Consider the following 21,634-nt stretch of genomic DNA (forward strand, 5'->3'; position numbering starts at 1 on the left):
TTGCTTACCTGCAGGCCTCCAGGCGATGCTCCATTCAGTCTTCCTCCTCAGAGCCTGCAAGCAGGCAAAACGCTGACCTCCTCATGGTTCCAGGCTGCAGGCTGCAGTTTGCTGGAACAGAGAGGTCCCTTCCTCCCAAAATCCCCCCCCCCTCCCCCTGTCGGGAGGGGCATTTCCTGTTTGAGGTTGCTGGGGGGGAAGGGCGGGTCAGTGGCTTAAAGGAAGGGGCGGCCCTTCCTTGTTTGTTCCATCAATACTTTGGAACTGAGGAGAAAGACCAGAGCGGCAGCACGGGGCGCCGAGGACACACAGTGGCCAGAAAGGATATTGCAGTCTTCAGAGGACTGTTTTGTCAAGCCTAGAAATAGGCTGTTTCTTTTCCATCTCATAGTTTTTCTTTGCAATACTACTCAGGGGGACAGAATGTTTTTTCTTTCCTGGATTTGAAACAAAAACGAAAAAAAAAAAAAGTCATCTAGGGGAGAGGAAGCATTTTTTTATCCCCCAAACAGGTGTTTGGACAATTAACTTTTATAGTTCCAAATACCAATAGGTAGCAGGTGTACCTCGGTATTGTACCATGGTATGCCGCTGTTTTCCCTACAGGGAGCCTTGGGGCCATCGGGATCTGGGGCTGGAGCTGACGCGGGTCAGTCCAACCCTAAGATGGTCACGGAGGAGGTATTACTCACCTCTTTAAAAGAGATGCAGAAAAGCATGGGAAAAATGATATCCGCAGCTATGCGGGGCAGTAAGCGGAATAGATAAAACATACAGGTGTTCAAGGATCCAGTTGATAAGCGCTTGGAAGCACTACTTAAGAACTCCTTCACTACTGCAGGGGCAGTAGTACAGCCAGCTGTGGCTGCGATTGGGGTCGCTCAAGCATTATCGGATCAATTTAAGCAGATGCTTAAACTTATTCCGGCCCAGCAGGCAGAAAAATTTTCGGATGTCCCTAAGGCCATATGTTTTACGGTAGACGCAATCAAGGATTCTATCCAGCAAGCGTCACGTTTATCGTTATCCCTTATCCATATGAGAAGACTCTTATGGTTAAAAAGCTGGGAGGCTGAGCCCCCATGCAAGAAGCTCCTGGTAGGGTTCCCCTTCCATGGAGGACGACTCTTCGGAGAAGACCTAGATAAATACATTCAGACCATTTCAAACGGCAAGAGTACTCTCTTGCCAACTAAGAAGAAGGTTCAGGGACCTGCGTTTAAACGACAGTATTCCCCTGGGCAGGGGCCCTCTAATGCCAAGCAGTATCGACGGCCTCCTGCAAAAGCAAACTTCGGCTTCAACAGCAGATCACAAGGACAGGCTGTTAGAGGCAAAAGGCAGTGGTTTCGCAAACCAGCAAAACCAGCCCCCAAGCCAACCTTATGAAGGGGCGCCCCCACCCACGAAGGTGGGGGGAAGGCTGCGACTCTTTTCAGAGATTTGGGAAGCCAGCATTCCCGACGAGTGGGTACGGTCTTCCGTGGCCACAGGCTACAAATTAGATTTCCTAAGGTTTCCTCCTCCTCATTTCCAGAAGTCGAGGATTCCAAACGATCCGGAAAAGGGAGCCGCATTAAGATCGGCATTAGATCATCTACTTTCCCAGGAAGTAATAGTAGAGGTACCAGTCCTGGAACAGGGGCTGGGTTTCTACTCCAACCTATTCATCATCCCAAAATCCAATGGAGATGTCAGGCCAATTTTGGACCTAAAGATGGTAAATGCATATCTAAAGATCCGCTCATTTCGGATGGAATCCGTGCGGTCAGCAGCTGCCACACTCCAGAAGGACGACTTCATGGCGTCCATAGACATAAAGGATGCCTACCTTCATGTTCCAATTTATCAGCCACATCAAAGATATCTACGCTTCATGGTGGCTTCGCGTCACTTCCAATTCGTGGCGCTTCCCTTCGGGTTGGCTACGGCCCCCCGGGTGTTCACGAAGGTCCTAGCTCCAATCCTAGCCAAACTAAGGATCCAAGGGGTCACGATCCTAGCATACCTGGACGACCTCCTAGTCATAGATCACTCGTCTCCCGGCTTGGAGCGAGCAGTGGCCCTCACGGTCCAATACCTCGAGAGGTTCGGCTGGGTCCTAAATCGAGAAAAGTCAGCTTTCCAGCCCACAAAGCAGTTGGAATATCTCGGCATGAGATTAGACACAGAACAACAAGGAGTGTTCCTACCTCTGAGGAAGGTAAAAGCCATCAAGGAATTAATCCTACTGGTTCTAAGCAAGAAAGAACCGACTATTCGCCTATGTATGAGGTTACTAGGCAAGATGGTGGCCACATTCGAGGCGGTACCATACGCCCAGAGCCACACTCGCATCCTACAGGCAGCCATCCTGTCAGCATGGAGCAGAAGGCCACAGGCCTTGGATATCCCGTTGCCGCTCTCATCAAGAGTCCGACAAAGTCTGTGTTGGTGGTTAGACCCTCAGAATCTACTGAAGGGGAGGTCTTTCAGCCCAGTGGCTTGGAAGATAGTGACCACAGACGCCAGCCTGACGGGCTGGGGAGCAATTTTGGATGGTTGCACTCACCAAGGTACTTGGGCAAAGCCAGAGAAGCAGTTGCCCATCAACATCTTGGAGCTCAGAGCTGCTCGACTAGCCCTCAGGGCTTGGACGTCAAAATTGCAGGGGTTCCCGGTGAGAATTCAATCAGACAATGCCACGGCCGTGGCACACATAAATCACCAAGGGGGAACCAGGAGTCAAGCCGCTCAGAGAGAGGTGAGCTTGATTCTTCTATGGGCAGAGGCTCATGTGCCCTGCATATCGGCAATATTCATTCCAGGAGTGGACAACTTTCAGGCGGACTTCTTAAGCCGCCAGACTCTATGGCCGGGGGAATGGTCTCTGCATCCACTAGTCTTTCAAGCACTCTGCCAAAGATGGGGAGTGCCGGACGTGGATATCATGGCATCGAGACTCAACAAGAAACTAGACAGGTTCATGTCCCGCTCAAGGGATCCGATGGCCTGCGGAACCGATGCGTTGGTTTGCCCTTGGCATCAGTTCAAACTTCTTTATGCGTTTCCCCCGCTCCAGTTACTACCCCGCCTGCTGCGCAGGATCCGGGTGGAGCACATACCAGTCATCCTGGTAGCTCCAGCATGGCCCAGAAGGGCATGGTACTCACTAATCTTAAGGATGGTAGTGGGAGACCCTTGGACTCTTCCTCTACGGCCAGACCTGCTATCGCAAGGTCCGATCCTCCACCCTGCCTTACGGCATCTAAATTTGACGGCCTGGAAGCTGAATCCCTGATTCTCAGGGGTAGAGGTCTGTCTCAGAAAGTAATCTCTACCCTAATCAGAGCCAGGAAACCGGTCTCTAGGGTGATTTATTACAGGGTCTGGAAGGCCTATGTAGGCTGGTGTGAGTCCAAGCGATGGCTTTCTCGCAAATTTACCATCGATAGAGTATTAAGTTTTCTCCAGCTAGGAGTGGATAAAGGATTGGCATTAAGCACAATCAAAGGACAGATTTCTGCTCTGTCAGTGTGGTTTCAGCGGCCGCTGGCCACCCACTCGCTGGTTAAGACCTTCCTTCAAGGGGTCTTACGTATTAGACCTCCAGTTAAATCCCCGCTTTGTCCGTGGGATTTAAATCTTGTTCTGTCAAGTTTACAGAAACAACCGTTTGAGCCGTTGGCTGATATTCCTTTGGTTCTACTGACAAGGAAGTTAGTATTTTTGGTTGCCATAGTTTCCGCAAGAAGAGTTTCGGAGCTGGCAGCCTTATCCTGTAAGGAACCATATCTTGTTTTTCATAAGGACAGGGTCGTTCTCCGCCCTCATCCTTCCTTCCTTCCGAAGGTCATATCCAGTTTTCATTTGAACCAGGATTTGGTATTACCATCCTTCTTCCCTAAACCTACTTCCAGAAAGGAAGGGTTGCTGCATACCTTGGATATTGTCAGGGCCATGAAGGCCTATCTTAAAGCTACAAAGAAGATCCGGAAGACAGATGTGCTGTTCATTCTACCGGATGGGCCCAAGAAGGGGCAGGCAGCTGCAAAGTCCACCATTTCTAGGTGGATTAAGCAATTAATCACTCAGGCCTACGGCTTGAAAGGGTTGCCTCCTCCAGTATCATTAAAGGCTCATTCTACTAGAGCCATGGGCGCCTCCTGGGCAGCACACCACCAGATCTCTATGGCTCAAGTTTGCAAGGCGGCAACCTGGTCTTCTGTCCACACGTTTACAAAATTCTACAAGTTGGACGTAAGAAGGAATACTGATACTGCCTTCGGGCAGGCAGTGCTGCAGGCTGCAGTTTGAGACCCTCGGATTCCGGGGGCTCCTCTTGTTCGAGTTAAATTTAAAAATTTTATTTTTCTCAACTAAGTTGGATTTATTATGATTTGAGTATATCTCTAAATTAAATCCTTTTGTCTTGGAGATGTTCTCCCTCCCCTCATTGTAAGCATTGCTTTGGGACATCCCATATAGTAATGAATGCCGCTCTGTGTCCCGTGATGTACGATAAAGAAAAAGAGATTTTTAATACAGCTTACCTGTAAAATCTTTTTCTTGGAGTACATCACGGGACACAGAGCTCCCACCCCTCTTTTTTGAGGACCATTTTGGGAGGCATACTGCTTGCTACAAAACTGAGGTACTCCTCCTATGGGAGGGGGTTATATAGGGAGGGGCATTTCCTGTTTGAGATTGCCAGTGTCTACACCTGAAGGTACTCCATATAACCCATATAGTAATGAATGCCGCTCTGTGTCCCGTGATGTACTCCAAGAAAAAGATTTTACAGGTAAGCTGTATTAAAAATCTCTTTTTTTATCTCTTCTTCCTTATCTAGAAGTTGGGATGCATCCTTTTCGAAGGCTTCCCTTATTTCCATGTCAATATCCTCACCTAGGGTAAATGCCATCAAGAGGGGATGTACTCCCAGATGGTCACCCGTTGTGGGATGTGGTAAAGATGTTCTAAAGTTGTGATGTCTGTTATGTGAGCAGTTGCAGAAAAATAAACTGCAAAAAACTGTGTATCAACGACACGGCAAGGCACAAGGAGTGTCCCCGTAAGTACTATGTAAATGCTGCTCAAAGTCGGGATCAATTGCAAGTATTCTGTATGGGGTACAGTAAGACGGATCAAAAGGAAATCCAAAATGAAGCATATAATGATAAGGAAAGGGGGAAGAGGAAATATGTACCTAATGCAGGTAAGCTGCTAATGTATAGTGGCGACTATGTAGAGTAGGCCTTCCCCAAATGTGGGGTTCGGACTGTCTGTCTATACTTGTTTCATGTTTGTTATTGTCCTTCATGTATGTTTTTTTTTAGCACATAGTAATCCATACTGGTGCATGCTGCTCACTCAATTGGATAAATTGCTTGTTTCATTAGTTGCACTTGCACTTTTTACTGCTAATTAACTGATATTTTGTAGCGACCTATTTTCATCCAATAAATTACATATTTTGTAAACTTTTGGTTCATGAGTATAGCCCGTCTTTTACCTATAGTAGCCCCCTTTTTTTGCTCTTGGGATACCTCCCCTCTTGGGGTCTCCCTAGTGCATTTCTTTTTTGTTGTGCCGTTTATCAGAGTGGGATGGTCCCCTACCTGTGTCCTCCGGAGCTGATTTGGAGTCCCCACTGAAGTCCTCCTCCTTGTGGTGAGCCAGCGCCATCTTGGAGCAGGCCACGCTGTTGCAAGCCACAAGCTGTGACTTAAACAGATCCGATATGTTCCAGGCAGCAGTGGTCGTCAGTCCACAGTGGGAGTGAGGGGTGTTGTAGAGATTTTTTACCCGGCATTGGTAGCTTAAAGATTGGGCATCAGGCTGTAAGGCTGTGTGATCGCCAGAGCTCCTCTAGTGTGCTGCCATCCATGCCGCGTGCCAAGCCACACCCTGTGTTTATTTATAAATTATTCAATAGTATTTGTTCATAAGTGAAGATGATCATTGAATGGAAACTTTAGCATATTTGGTAAAATGATGTTTGTAAATTATTTGGAACACCATTGGTCAAGTCTGCTTGCTTGCACATTTTTTGCTGAATGAATATTAATGATGGAAAAAAAAATGGAGCATGAGCTTTTTTGTTTTCTCCGTAAAATGGAAAATGCAGTACCCGATCCGTTTTGATAAAATAGGTCTTACTGAGAGAGGTGCTTTAATTTTACAAGATATTCTTTACTGAGCATCTGCTAATAAGCATTATGCAATGTTTAGCTTTGTAGAGGTCTTGGTTTTACTAATGAACTAGCTTCTAGCAATCCTCATATGTTTAGTTTTTCTATGAGTTCCACTCATTACTGAAAATATGGCTGATTATCTTTATATCCAAAGTGAACTTAGCAATTTCAAAAGGCATCATAAGGCTCTCCAATACAGTACAATTGTGTTAATATTTTGCACGTTCATTTTATATTATGTTTACTGCTCTCATTGTAACAATAAATACTGTCTTGTTTTCTATAAGCTATAATAATATATTATTGATGGAGCAGATGCTCCCGGCACAAAATCTGCTATCTCAAGCTTATAAGCACAGTATGACATTCTAAGAAGAATATAGACCTAATTAAATGTATATATGAGTTCATCACGGATTTGTTTTAATGGTATCACATATAACATTTACAACAAATGCCACAGAAATATTGACCGAGTAATAATTGTGATTTTTATATTTTTAAAGCATAAAAATAATCCATTAAAGGCTGATTATGACTATTATAAAACTATACAAATGGCAGTACTCAATAGAAAGAGTCACACTCATTAAGTAGATGCAAAGTAAGCATGTTTGTTTAAATATAGGAATTCTTGATTTACATATATTGCAATATACACTATATTGTCAAAAGTATTGGGATGCCTGCGTTTACACGCACATGAAGTTTAATGGCATCCCAGTCCAGCAGGTTTACTTTTTTTTCACTGTAAATGCTTGTTACAGTGATGATCACTGTAACCATAATCATTTTAACTGTCATTGACCACAGCTATCACATGGTACAGGACTGCAATCAATCACAGAGATTACAACAGTAAATAATGCATTATGAATGAAAGCTATTCATGACAATTATTTATTGGTGAACATGTGACTGCTGTGATTGGTCACAGTGATCACATGGTACCTGGGCCAATCACAGCATCTTGGTACTGATCACTCTATTTCACTGTGTCTGAACTAGAAGAAGATCACGCTTCTGCATGCCCCAGGACGTGCGCATGAGGCATGCAAGTTGAGGACATCATATGATGTTTACCCAGGTTATTAACACCTGGATGGCTGAATTGTTACCATGGGTCTGGCAGAAAGTGTATAACTATCACTTTAGGTGCAGTGAATACTTATTAAAAGACCCACTCTCTACTAAATAGTAGTAATTAGAAAACAGTTTTGCAATGGTACATGTCTCCCATCCCAGTGCCCAGTGAACCATATCATTATTTACCAAAATCTTGAAAACTGTCCTTGAAAAAGGCCATAAAAAATTACAAGATTTGGGTCCTATTGACATCACTGGGATTCAGGTGCTATGTTCAGGACTTCCAGTGAATTGTACTTTGCTTGGTTCACTCATCACTTGTGTTTATACATTAATAAGCATGGACTACTAAAATATGCCCTACAAAAGATTTTGTTCTGTATTTGCTACTATAAAACTGTCTCTCCAGTGTAAAAAGATGTATCTACAGCCTTCTTTTTTTCAAGGTAGTCTTAAGATTTGGGTATTCTCATTAGAAACCAGGCATGCCTAAATTAAATCTTTAATTACAGAAACAACTCCTAAGGCTATAAAATATTTAACTTTCACGAATTTACTGATGCTGCTAGATCTGTGCTACTTAGGATATAACTGTAATTGGTGAGCAGATGTAACAGTGTCAGGGACCATAAGGTCTGGTGGCCAAGCGTAAGTGCTCTTTATTTCCAGTTGTAGTCACTGCTTACCTTACATTACATAGTTACATAGTAGGTGAGGTTGAAAAAAGTCCATCAAGTCCAACCTACAGGTGTATGTCAGTATTACCTTTTATATCCCTGTATGTTGTGGTCGGTCAGGTGCTTATCTAATAGTTTCTTGAAACCATCGATGCCCCCCACTGAGACCACCGCCTGTGGAAGGGACTTTCACATCCTTGCCGTTCTCTTTTATTTTAATTTTAATGAGTGGCCATGTGTCTTGTTAAACTCCCTTCCGCAAAAAATCTTTATCCCTTTCGTGGGGTAGTATTTGTACATTGAAATCATATCCCCTCTCAAGCGTCTCTTCTCCAGAGAGAATAAGTTCAGTTCTCACAAACTTTACTCATAACTAATATCCTCCAGACCCTTTATTAGCTTTGATGCCCTTCTTTGTACTCACTCCATTTCCAGTACATCCTTCCTGAGGACTGGAACCCAGAACTGGACAGCATACTCTAAAGCCCCATACACACTATCAGTTTTCCTGTCAGTTTTCTCTTCAGGTTTACCAAAACCATGTAGTGCAAGGGCCTGCCTGATTGCATACAAATTGAAACTCTTGAGGTTTTACCTCATATTAGATGGTTTTGGTAAACCTGAAGAGAAAACTGTCAGGAAAACTGATAGTGTGTATGGGGCTTAAGTGTGGCCAGACCAGACCAGAGTCTTGTAGAGCAGGGGAATTCTTCAGATAATTAAAATATGTTCACCACTTTTGCTACTAATAAGCTTATTGAAATAGAAAAAATACTGCATGCACCTTAATTAAAGGAGGTACTGTGATCACGATTGGTGCATCCCGACAGAATGTTACATGACTTCCAGTTGGTATGGGAAAGCACCCGCCAGGTCATCAATCTTCTATTGGCTGGTAACTGGTTAAAGTAGATCTAAACCCAATTACTGACAAATTTGAGAAAAATTTTAACATGTTAATGTAACTTCATAGTTGCTTTCAACCAAAATCTTCATCTTTCATTAAACGGACACCTGGCGATCCTACCACAAAGGCTCTTGTTCAGTCACTTCCTGTTATATGTGTAGTTGTCACTATCACTGTTGTCACTGTCAGGAAGTTGGTGTTATGCAATTATGTGACTCAGACACTGGAATGAATTCATGTAGACAAGAAGTGGATGAAAAGAGATGGAATTAATAAACAACACTAGGAAGCAAAAAAGGATAAATATAGTGAAAATAATATAAAAAAAAACTGTTTATGATGCACAGTTCTTCCGAAAACGAAGGGCTCAATTAACAAAGAGTTTTTTTACTAAAAAAAAAAAAAAAAAAAAAAATAACTCATATTTTTTTTTTTTTGCAATTCACAAAAAAAAAAAAGTACTAAATAAAGTATGAGTTATTTCATTAAAATGTGAGGTGTTTTACTCATAAAAATATTTGGTATTTTATCAAATGTGATACCCAGTGGGATGGATACAGTAGAGAAGGATTAAATCCCCTGTCAGTTTTTAGTGCTAGAGGTAAAATGGTCTTAACCATAGAAATATGCCAACTCACCGCAAATCATTGCGTTTCCTGCAGCATATGTATTAATACAAAAGAATGTGAATGGAATAAGAAATGGAATGGAATACCAGGCAAAGGGAAGCTGCTTTCACAGGACACATGTAGTGTATCAAAAACAACGAATTAAGTAAATACAAAATATATTTATAAATGTCAAATATTGAATGAAAATAGTTTTACAAACTCACACATATACACTATTTTTACCAAAAGTTTTGGTATGCCTGCCTTTTTACACACGTGAACTTTAATGGCATTCCAGTTTTAGTCCGTAGAGTTTAATATTCAGTTGGCCCACCCTTTGCAGCTATAACAGCTTCAACTCTTCTGGAAAGGTATAGGAGTGTGTATATGGGAATGTTTGACCATTCTTCCAGAAGCACAATAGTGAGGTCAGGCACTGATGTGAACAAGAAGGCCTGGCTCACAGTCTCTGCTCTAATTCATCCCCAAGGTGTTCTATTGGGTTGAGGTCAAGACTATGTGCATGCCAGTCAAGTTCCTCCACCCCAAACTTGCTCATTTATGTCTTTGAAGAAATATGCCAGCATCTGGTTAGTAAAATGAGAATTTATGCAACTGTGTTGTGTTCAGGTTAAACCCATTGCCCTGCCTTTACCAACAGCTATAATGTTATGTCCTGTGTGGTACCTGATGAGCCCTGTGCCATTCTCTCACATTGTATTCTAATATGTGATAACATATGCTTCTCTGTCATATCCTTTGCCATCAAAAATACATGCTGTGTGATGAAGTGTTACATGCGCTTGTGTAATTATTATTATTCTGCTACGTAATCTGCTTTGTTTAGCACTGCAGTGTGTTATATTTATTGCTGTGTACAGAAAACCATTTTTTTTTATATAAGTAAATTTTTATTTGCACACATTACCATTGCATTGAATTTATGCAATGTAGATTAGATATATAGATATATTAAGTACTTAGAAATAAACAGTACAAGAATTTTTAAGTTATATATGCTTTAAATTATTTTTCTACATAAAAAAGCTGGCTGAAATATCCTACAACTTTGACTGCAGCCTATTTTTCAAAGTGAAATGGAGAGACCCATCTGCCATAAACCAGTTGGCCTATTACCTGTTTTTCGGAAAGACAGCTGGTTGATCTTTTATTATGGTTTGTTGCCCATGTACACGGTTTATCTTGGAGATTGTAAATACAATTTTATGTAATTTACAGTGACAAACTTTTAGTATAGTCTTCTCGGGATCCAGGACATGTTTGATGGGATGCTTAAAGTGTATGTCAAGCCAGAAATGTTTTTTTCTAGTTTTAGATAAAGTGGAATGGTTAGAACTTTAATAAATAGATCTACCTTCACTTCCTGTCTTGCTGACCCCACAAAAAAAGGAATGGCATTCTCACTAAAAATAACAGACCCATATCTTTGAATGTTAAGGGGCACCCCCACAAAAAAACTTTATGGGGTCAATCCTAAATTCCACATTATATTCTTATGACATCATTACCTAAATATGGTCATGTCAATTACATCACCCAGGACTTTTGTAGAACATTTTGTTAAATGTTACACATATTTCTTTTACTCTGTACCCAGGATTTTGCATGTATTTTTTAGATAACAGGTATGACATGCATCACCTATATACATGTCTATGCCTATCAGAGTAATGTTTACTTTCATTTTCAACATTTGGATGTAGTAATGTAGAGTTTTTCACAGTCTGTTCTATTTTAAAGGGTAATTTTCAATCTTTGACGTTGTCAAATAAGCATCCCATTCAAAAAAAAGTACTGAAATTCATGCACCACAGAGATTTCCTCTACTAACTGTACCTTTTCTTATTTCTCTGTCATACGTTTCCTATCATATCCTATTGTTCTCCTTATCACATAAAATTATTCACCTGGTCAGTCATGAACCCCATTCAAGATAACCCCCCTACCCCAAACGTAAAATGCCATAAAAAAATCCAACAAGCTAAAACCCAAATTGAATCATTGGATGGGATTCTCATGCAATAACAGAGTCATACGTTGTAAAAGCACTCTGCAAAATAGAAAAGAATGTGAAATACACTGTCACTACACCCTAATGTCTAAGATAAAAATAAGCATAGAAATGCATAAAGGCGATGCGTGTCATGCCAGTAATGCAAACAAAAAAAATTCACCCTGGAGACTATACACCTTTGTTTATATTTAGTGCCAGGAAGTAGGAGCTGTCATTCACTGTGAGTGTAGAAATTGTAGTGGCAGTACAGGCAGCTGGATTTGTTCGTTATGAGTGATGAAAAGTTGTGAAAAAAGTGTGATATCATTTTATACTGTAGCCTTTTTTTGTGAATGAGTAGAGGTAACCTTATTGATTCAAACTGGAGGCAGTATCTGGGGGCTCCTTATTTTTAGGTTCATAGGCCTCCTGCCTGCAGGCTCACACAACTACTGATCCACTGATCCAAGTTTGTGGGGTAGAGACCCTTGTCCTCATCAATATAAAGGGTGCTTTGCCATGCTGGTCCCCCACTGCAAGGTACCTTCCCCATGTTGAGGGTACATGGCCTGGTATGGTTCAGTAAGTAGGGCTCACATTTTCCTTACTTCTAGCCTGTCAGGCTGAATTCTTGGTTCAGGGTCTGGTGTGGTCTTTGGGGTGGACCTTGTGCTTTCTTCTTTTTGATGTGGAGTTTACCCTTAACAATTTGGCCTCTTAGATTCCATACCCAACCTGAAGGGTCTGGTATAAATTTTGGGAGAACCCATGCCTTTTTTTTTACACAATGTTCGCTCTCTTTGTTTATATTCACCTGTCAGCCAATATTCTCTGATCACTATTTTTTAGCCTTATGCAAGCTAACTAACAACCAGGAGCCCTGATCAGGAAGTTAACACATTTTGTAGTGGTAATTCGACTGCAGAATATTTTACTTCCTATTACAGCCATTGGTTTGGCCAAACACAAAGTTAGTTTCCCATTTGCCCAGTCTCTGAATGAACACAATTTGGCTTGAATATGGGTTTGACTGAAACCAGCAGCTCAACCCTACCTCAAACCAGATCAAAAAGTGTCCTACTTCAGACCAGGTCAAATGGCCAAGCAAAAAAGACTCTTGGTCTATTCTGTTCTCCATCTCCAAAAGTGATGTAGGTAAGCCAAAGTGATTGATAATCTTATTTCCAACACTATACTTTGAACTCTTCTGGTGAATATATTATTTATCTGTTTTTTTCAGTGACACTATCTCTAAGTGCCTTATTCTCAAAGACAAATCAGCTTTCAGACATATAGCTTTTTCAAAGCCCAAGAACAAAGCATAATTTAAAATTGTTTAGCATATATGAAATTATCTGAATTCCTGTACCTGTAAGATTACTGTACAGGAATGCCATCTCAAGAACCTGCTTGTATATTAAGCTTAAATATTAAGTATAAGGCAATTAAGCATGTCATATTGATGCACTTCAGTTAGCTGGAGCATTTTAAACAGACTTCTGTTTGGTGACAATAAGTAGTCAAACTAGTACAACTCCTCTTTTCACCACTCCAGAGAAAGCAAGACTGACACCTATAATAGGCTGAGGGTAAATATTTAGATTTTAACTTTTTGGACTTGATTAGCTCTTTTTTGCATGTTTTCTCCATCCCAAAACAATCCATGAGTGGCTAACTAAGTAGCCTTGATATTAGGTCTAATGGTACCCCTCACAAAGGGCCAAATCCTCAAAAGGGATACGCAGGCGGAACTGCTGTTCAGCCTGCGTATCCCTGTGCCTATCTTTGGAACTGATCCTCAGAAGCAGTTTTCCAAAGATAGGCAGAAGATCCGACATCTGTAAGAGACTTACACTGTCGGATCTTAGGATGCAGTACCGCATCCGCCGCTGGGGGCATTTTGTGTCGAAATGCCGCTTTGCGTATGCAAATGAGGACTTACGGAGATCCACAAAGCTTTTCAGCTTTGTGTTTTCTGCGTAAGTTTACGTTTGCATACGTAAAATTAGTTCTGCTTTTACAAAGTGTAAACTAGTAACACCTTGTAAAAACAGACCTTTTTTTCGTTCGCCGTGATTTTTTTAAAATTTTGAATTATTTTTCCCGGCGCGTAACTTTTTTTTACCCGACGCAACTTTATTGTCCCGTCGCAATCCACAAAGCCCGACGTAACGTAATTTCGCGTGCTGCCCGTCGGGAAAATGACGTCACGAGCATGCGCGGGAGCGCGCCTCATTTAAATTGTCATCGCCCCCTGCAGAAGAGGACCGCCTTGCGCCGGAGACATTTAACTTACACGGCCTGAAATTTCTAGGTAAGTGCTTTGTGGATCGGGCACTTAGGTAGAAATTTTAAGTCAGTGTAACTTAAATGGGAAAAGTTAAGTTAGGCAGGATTTTTGAGGATTTGGCCCAAAGCTTTTAGGCTTCAACCCAGGAGTAAGCCCTTTAGGAGTCCAAGAGGACTCAACAAGTGGAAATCATTATGCATCCAGGGCACAGGGGGATGGATACTTTACATCAGAGGGGCTAGACAGGTAGGATAAGTATACTTTATCTGCAAAGTGCACCCACCCTTTAATTTTACCTTGGAGTGTACCCTAAGGACACCCATATTTTGCACACCTTGCTGTTTTATTTTTTAATTCAGAGGAAGTTGTCATTTAGGGTGCATTAACACTTAAGAATGCAACCTACCAGTGATTACATTTAATAAAGGGGGCTATGATTAGCTTTGTCAGCCTGATGGAAAGCAATGGGAAGCTGCCAGCTCTTTCAGTGCTTATGTACATGCTTAGCTGCTAGAGCTGGCAGTCTCCCATTGCTTTCAATGGGTCTGCCTACTTACAGCTAATCTTGGGAACCACCACTGGGGTTCTGCATGTAATCTTCTTCAGAATGCATTCGCAAGTGTGAATGCACCGGTAAAGTTCACCACAGGAGGTAAAAAGACTATGATCATAGCTGGTCATTTAACACTGATAGCACTGTAAATGTCCATTGGGGGTGCCTTTTGTTGATTGTATTTACTAAACCTCGTTGTTGTGCTACAAATCCTACCTGCAAAAACATATTGCAACATTCCCCTCAGTGTGTATAACTATATCGCTATGATTATGTCGTTAGAAAGCACTCTTTTTTTATATGTATTATACTGTATACATAGATTTTATTTTTACTAACTACTAGAAATGTTTAATAAAAAAAAAATTAAATACAAGTTTTGAAGGAGCATAATTAAATAAACTGTTGGTACTGTCAGTTTAGCTGTAATTCTGCAAGATTGTAATATAAATTTACTGTATCATATATTGAAAGTAAAATGTTAATAATATATATGTTGCCATTAGTCAAATAATGGTCTCTGTGAAAAAACAATGATTATTCCAAGAAGTAATAATACAATTCACTAAGAGCAGCGATATAATAACTTAAGCCTTGAATTAATTTATTTTCCTAAAAACCAAACTAAAGTCATAAATAATTAACAAATCCAGAAGTAAAAGAGATATTAAGTTACCGGTACATTTCCTTTGAAATAAGAAATGTCCTGAGTCAATTAGGGAAGAATCAAAAAAAAGTCAAACAAATGGTGGTTAAAACTCTAAAAAACATGTACTATACATTCTACCTTCAAAACCCCTGCAAGAAGCCTGAATTTAAAAATTAAAATATTTAAGTATATGTCAACTTTGCCACCTGTCCTTCAAGATATGGAGGGGAAACACATGAATTAAAAAAAAATGCCTTCTGCACATAAGGCACCTAGAACAACCTTTATTTTCACTGTAAGCACCCATGTTTGTCAGCTATTCATAAAACTTATTTTCACCCTTAAACTAATTTCAAGTTACAATTTTTTTTTAATCTACCTACAGTACAACCCTTTTCCACCCTTTCCCCTTGTCCAAGAAAGGCATTTTTCTTTATATATGTTTGCCTTATAAATACCTTTTCCATAAAAGTATCTGTCACATGACCAGGGCCGGACTTACCATTGGGCTTGACTGGGCTCAAGCCCAGGGGCCCCACCCAATATAGGAGTGTCTAACAACTCCAAACTGGCTCAGCTTTGTCCCTCTCCTCTTCTTCCTATATAACCTTTTATGTAGCTATCAGGTAATAGTCAAGGGGAATTACCATAGAGTCACTTAAAGTGGTTGTAAACCCTGTTACACCATTTGTACCTACAGGTAAGCCTATAATAAGGCTTACCTGTAGGTACTGTAAATATCTCCTAACCCTGCACGATTTAGGAGATATTTACCATATACACTCGTGCCGACGTCATCGGTGCATGTGGACTGAAGAAACGGCTTGCTCGTGCCGTCTCTTCAGCAGCATGCTGTGACCAGCAATCCCCGCGCACATGTGCAGGAGTGACATCATTGCAGCTCCAGCCAATCACAGAGCCGGAGCTCGCAAACTTGGAAATAACTCTGGAAACATGTTGCCGGTCACAGTGATGTGTGGGGCTGCTGCAACAGCTTTGATCTAAGGTAAGTATTTCATAATGAGCTAGTATGCGATGCATCCTGTGTGAATGGAATCATATAGTGGGGTTCTCAAATTTGACTGCAAAAGTTGAATATGCTTTAAGTTGAATTACAACTTTCAATTGCTAATGGTCATTTTGGAAATTGTCATAGCTTTGTGCTTAGCCTAGTGATTTATATAATATGTGAATGTGTCTTAATATTTCTCTTATCAGATGTTGTCAAGGTCTTAGTAAATATGTAAAAAAAACTGCAATTCCTACCTTATAATCTAGAGGCCAGGCCTTGATTAGTTTTCAGTGTACACATTTTAATTGAATCACCATTTTACTTTACTAACCACAAGATCCCAGTACTTAAAAGGTAAAAAAAGTACCTTACGAATAACACAAAGATTTATGAATAATTATAAATAGTCAGTACTTGAAAAAGGAACAAAAATTGCAGGAGGACATGACAAATTTGACAAGATATGCACATTTATGTAAGCAAATTTTGCAAAAAATATTATATATTGGTTGGTTAGCTCTAGCAGTAGATGCATTTTCAAGCGAGTTCATGTTAGTTAGCACCTCAGTCTTAGGGCATAGCAGACAATTTTTAATAATAGGAAAACAGAAAGTCCATACAACATAAGGTTTCTTCCACAAAATGACCAATGAAAATGCTAGGCCACCTGGCTACCCTTCAGTAGTGTTGCTCACGAATATTCGTATTGCGAATATTCGGCTCGAATATGGCATATTCGAGTATTCGCGATATATTTCGAATTTCGCGGTGAATATTCGCTATTCCGAATATTCGCATTTTTTCAATTTTATTTTTAAAACAGATCACATCCTATTGACGTCTAAAAGCATTGCTGGTATGATTAGAGACCCTGGGCCGAGTAGCTAAGCTGAGGCGATCCTTTTATGTTGCCGAATATAAAAAAAAAAATTGCGAAATTTCGCTAATGCGAATGCGAAAATGATTGCGAATTTTCGATAACTGTGGTAGGAGAACTCTGATTGTCTCTGATGCAAAAGGGGGGGGGGGCTTTGTGTATGTTTCTGTTATGAATATTTGTATGTTTGATATTATTTTTTTTTGTAAGAAGGAAAAAATTGCGCATACCTTAAAAAAAGGGGAGAATACAGCAGCAACTCAAAAATGTTATACAACATAAATTAATATAAGACAGAAAATGGAGTCGCTCTACAAGAATAAAAAATATGTCTAGTGACAAGACATGTGGGCAAATTATAAAATAAGCAAGCACAAATAACTTGTGAAATACACAGTGAAACAAATATATAAAGAAATATAGTCCCAATAATAGAAAAATAATCTTTCATAAAAATGTCTTTGATATGTGAAGTGAAAAAAAGTCCAAAGCATGCAGCATGAACGTGTTCAATCTTCAAGGTGTTTGATTGACAAACGGCTGTGACAGATGGATAGAGTAAAGAATCACCACCAATGCAAAACACTTTTTATTTTCTATTGTAAAATATCACGAATATTCTGAGCCAATCAGAGTGCTCCTTCCGCATTTGCCGAATATTCGCAATTATTTTGTATTGTAAAATATCACGAATATTCTGAGCCAATCAGAGTGCTCCTTCCGCATTTGCCGAATATTCGCAATTATTTTGTATTGTAAAATATCACGAATATTCTGAGCCAATCAGAGTGCTCCTTCCGCATTTGCCGAATATTCGCAATTATTTTGTATTGTAAAATATCACGAATATTCTGAGCCAATCAGAGTGCTCCTTCCGCATTTGCCGAATATTCGCAATTATTTTGTATTGTAAAATATCACGAATATTCTGAGCCAATCAGAGTGCTCCTTCCGCATTTGCCGAATATTCGCAATTATTTTGTATTGTAAAATATCACGAATATTCTGAGCCAATCAGAGTGCTCCTTCCGAAATTTCGCCATCAATATCGCATTCGCATTTTGCGAAATTTCGATACAATATCACGAATATTCTGAGCCAATCAGAGTGCAAAATATCACGAATATTCTGAGCCAATCAGAGTGCTCCTTCTGCTGTTGTCGAAATTTCGCAATTATTTTCGCATTCGCAATAGCGAAATTTCGCAAAAATTTCATTTCGATAAAATATCACGAATATTCGAATTTAGCGAATATTTCTCGAATATTCGGCAATATATTCGTGATATATCGCGAAATCGAATATGGCGTATTCTGCTCAACACTACCCTTCAGCAGCACTGCTGCTATTGGCACTGGTCCCTCAGACCTCCAGATCTTCCATGCACACAGAGTTGAGCTTCTTGGACTCACACAGCCTTGAGTTCCATAATGCATACAGCCCCACGATTCTTGGAAGCACACAGCATTGAGCTCCTTAACTCACACAGCGACTATCTCCACACAGAGATTCTCTTAATGATAGCAACTCCGACTCTCCTCCACCTGCAACTATCACCAGACCATCATTATAAGGACTTGAGCACCCTGGGGGCACCCCCTCCTGTTTGTCCACAACACCAAGACACTGGGTCGGAGATTTCTTCCCTCCCGAAGCACTTTAAAATCTACAAACATACCAAGATCTTGAGAAAAATGCAAAAGCAGTTTTCTTGGCTCAGAATTAATGCTCTGTAGTCCTGTACTCTGCAAAGGTGCAAACCTGATGTCCTTTTCGTGACCAATTCTATTCTGACAGACCCTCGTCACTATATTTTTACTATATTTATATATATATATATATATATATATATATATATATATATATACTGTATGTCAAGTATAATGGGTTTTTAATTCTTCAATATCCCTGGCATATTTTATATTTATACAAACTTTTATCTTTTATCTTGCATTTTATTTTGGTAATATCTACTTGTTCTTTATTGATAATACAATATTTCACACATTTCAAGGCATCAGTGATCCTTGGACAAAGTTCATATTAAAATAAATAGAAATAGACATAATAAACCAATGTGAATGAAAAAAATAATAAAGAGAATCATCAGTAATAAAAAAAAAGTACAATAGAAAAAGAAACTATAAAAATAAGAAAAGACACAAGAGAAACATTAAAAAAAATAATAATAAATAGATAACATATTTTGCTGGAAATCATCTGATTTTTGCATACCACGAGATTAATTTACTAAAAGAGTTTAGAATCTTCTCACAATATATTATGTGAAATTTCCCTTTAGTTATCCAATCATGTACAGATGAAATAAGTAGACAGGGGTATGCCTTTCACATGATTGGGTATATGAAGTGAATATTCAAATAATAAATTAAGATAAATAAATAAAGATTCTCAATTCCTTTAGTAAATAAGCCTCTAAATCACTTACAGGGATGTTGCAATAATGACCATCTAAATCAATTGTGTGATATATGATACACATCCACTAATTCTAAAAGTGGCATACTCTGTGCTAAAATATTTTCCACTGTACTGAATCTGTTCTTCTTGTTATTTTACATAAGGGTGACATATTTATGCTCAGGGTAACATATTTGTTTGCAAAGGCTGTTGTCTGTGAAAACATGTTTTCAATTGGAATCATATTGCAAGCTATACGATCTGTTAACCTCAAACAATGAATTTTTATTTTTGTGTCATATTAATGATATAAGTTCCTACTGAGATGAAGCTGCAGTCTCCAAAATAATAGCTCTCCATATTATCTGACTGGCATGTACACTTTAGGAACTAGATCCCCAAATTATTTTTGACTATGTTCTCTTATTGGTAATATGTCAAATACTGTATATGTTATACTGCGACATTACACTAAAATAGTACCAAATTCATTTTAAACAACCTGAATACCAACCCTGGGCACCATATTTGAAATACTAATACAAGGAATGGAAAAGATAATAAAAAGCATCCCCTATTTTCTCTGTGCTTTTTGAGTTAATGCATTTTTTCAACACATTGCATAGTAAATGCTCCTCAATGCTTAAAGAGGAAGTAAAATTCCACCTCTTGCTTTTACCTATAGGTAAGCCTATAATAAGGCTTACCTATAGGTACAATAAATATCTCTTAAACGTCTTTTAGGAGATATTTACTGTACATGCAGCCAGTGACTTCACTGGTGCATGTGCTCTGAAGGTACAACCACCCATGCCGTCTCTTCAGAGCCCTGTGCTGTGACCGGCGGCTACAACGTAGCTCCGGTCAGTCACAGAGCCAGAGTCCATGAACCTGGAAGGCGGAAGGATAAAGATGAGAGTGCTTGCAGTGATGAGATCTCTGCTTTGGGGGGGGTTTGTTTTAAGATAAGTTTAACATAATGTGCTAGTATGCAGGAACTGGATGAATTTTGATCAATACAGTATATGGACAAGCTGGTTGTACACAGGTCAATCTATTGACCGACTTATGTAGAACCAGCTTGTTGGCTTTTTCCCAAACAATCAATTCCACTGGCTTTAGTCAGCAATACTGATTATTGTATTCTGGTGGTAGGGAAGGCTCCCCTCCGTCAGAATACAATACAGCAGTGGAAGGTGATTCCTCTATCCACATTGAATGTGTGGATCAGGGAATCATGGCATTTTCTTGTTTCTTGTTCAACCCACTGTTTGAAAGAAAAACAATGCATAATGTATAGGCTGCCATAGGTAAAGCATGCTTATTCTTCTGCTAATCCACCTGTGTGTGCTGCTGAGCCCTGTAGCAATCACATGACCTTCTATAGTGATGCCATAGCTTTTTACCGTTCAAAAAGCTGAAGTGCCCTGTGCCACTCAAACAAGATAGTAAATTCATACTGTAAACAGTGAAATATTACAAAATACAAATCTGTTTAATATAATTGTTTATATAAATATTCTAACTTATATCTCCCTGCATTTTATAGCTTCATCTACTAAGACGACGTATGTCAGCTATAGTAATCATGCAACCTGAACCAAGAAGCTTTTTACCACAATATTGAACACCAAATTTTGCAAGATGTTTTCCGTTCTACGGTCTAAACTATTTCAGAAGTTCAAATAAACAAAAAAAGGACATCATTTATGGAAAATGCCTGAATTTATTTTTTTGAAAATGAAAGTGTCAAAGTATTTTCAACAAAAGCACATGAAAGATAAAGATATACTATTGTGCACTAGAAGTGATATCAGAACAAATGCTATCATTCACAGGTGAAATTGCATTTTATGGAAGAAAAAAAAAATCTGCCATATGTTACACCATAATTGTAAGTACTTTTTTGTGACTTGTGAGAAACTTCATTCCTGTCTTCTCTTGTTCTCTCTGTATAGGAGATGAGTTTGTGCATTGTATTGGCTGATTGACATGAAGCCCTGGGTTGTGTTCAATAAATGCAATGGTTTACGCATGCACATTTTTTTATACAAAAGATATTTCTAATAATAAAGGAATGTTTTGCAAATGGTGAGACTTGTTTTCTTGCAGTGTTTCACATTTATATGTAAAATGTTGTGACATTATGTGCACAGGCATGTCTTTACTAAATTTGCTCAAGCCCAAAATGTAGTATGAGCATCTAAAGGTCAAGTTTACTCAAAACCATTTTCAATAGCCTAGCATTCACTCAACAGTCTCATAAAGTTGAACACTAGGTAGCTATAAAATAAACAAATAAACACAGTTCTGCGATAATTAATTAATACATAATTAAATACGCAAGCAGTGTAAGTACCT

General features: G+C 39.5%; 1 protein-coding gene across 2 annotated transcripts in view; it reads left to right on the forward strand.

The window, feature by feature from the left end:
- Positions 1-21,365, forward strand: part of GRM8 (glutamate metabotropic receptor 8) — a 1,246,805-nt gene extending 1,225,440 nt beyond the window's left edge. For both annotated transcript variants that reach the window (XM_040343692.1, XM_040343693.1), the window contains one exon: positions 20,823-21,365. In XM_040343692.1, the coding sequence (XP_040199626.1) occupies positions 20,823-20,872 (50 nt within the window). In that variant the 3' untranslated portion in view covers positions 20,873-21,365. The remainder of the gene's footprint in view (positions 1-20,822) is intronic.
- The last annotated feature ends 269 nt before the right edge of the window (positions 21,366-21,634 follow it).

The sequence above is a fragment of the Rana temporaria genome, chromosome 3 (assembly GCF_905171775.1).
Source record: "Rana temporaria chromosome 3, aRanTem1.1, whole genome shotgun sequence".
Taxonomy (NCBI): domain Eukaryota; kingdom Metazoa; phylum Chordata; class Amphibia; order Anura; family Ranidae; genus Rana; species Rana temporaria.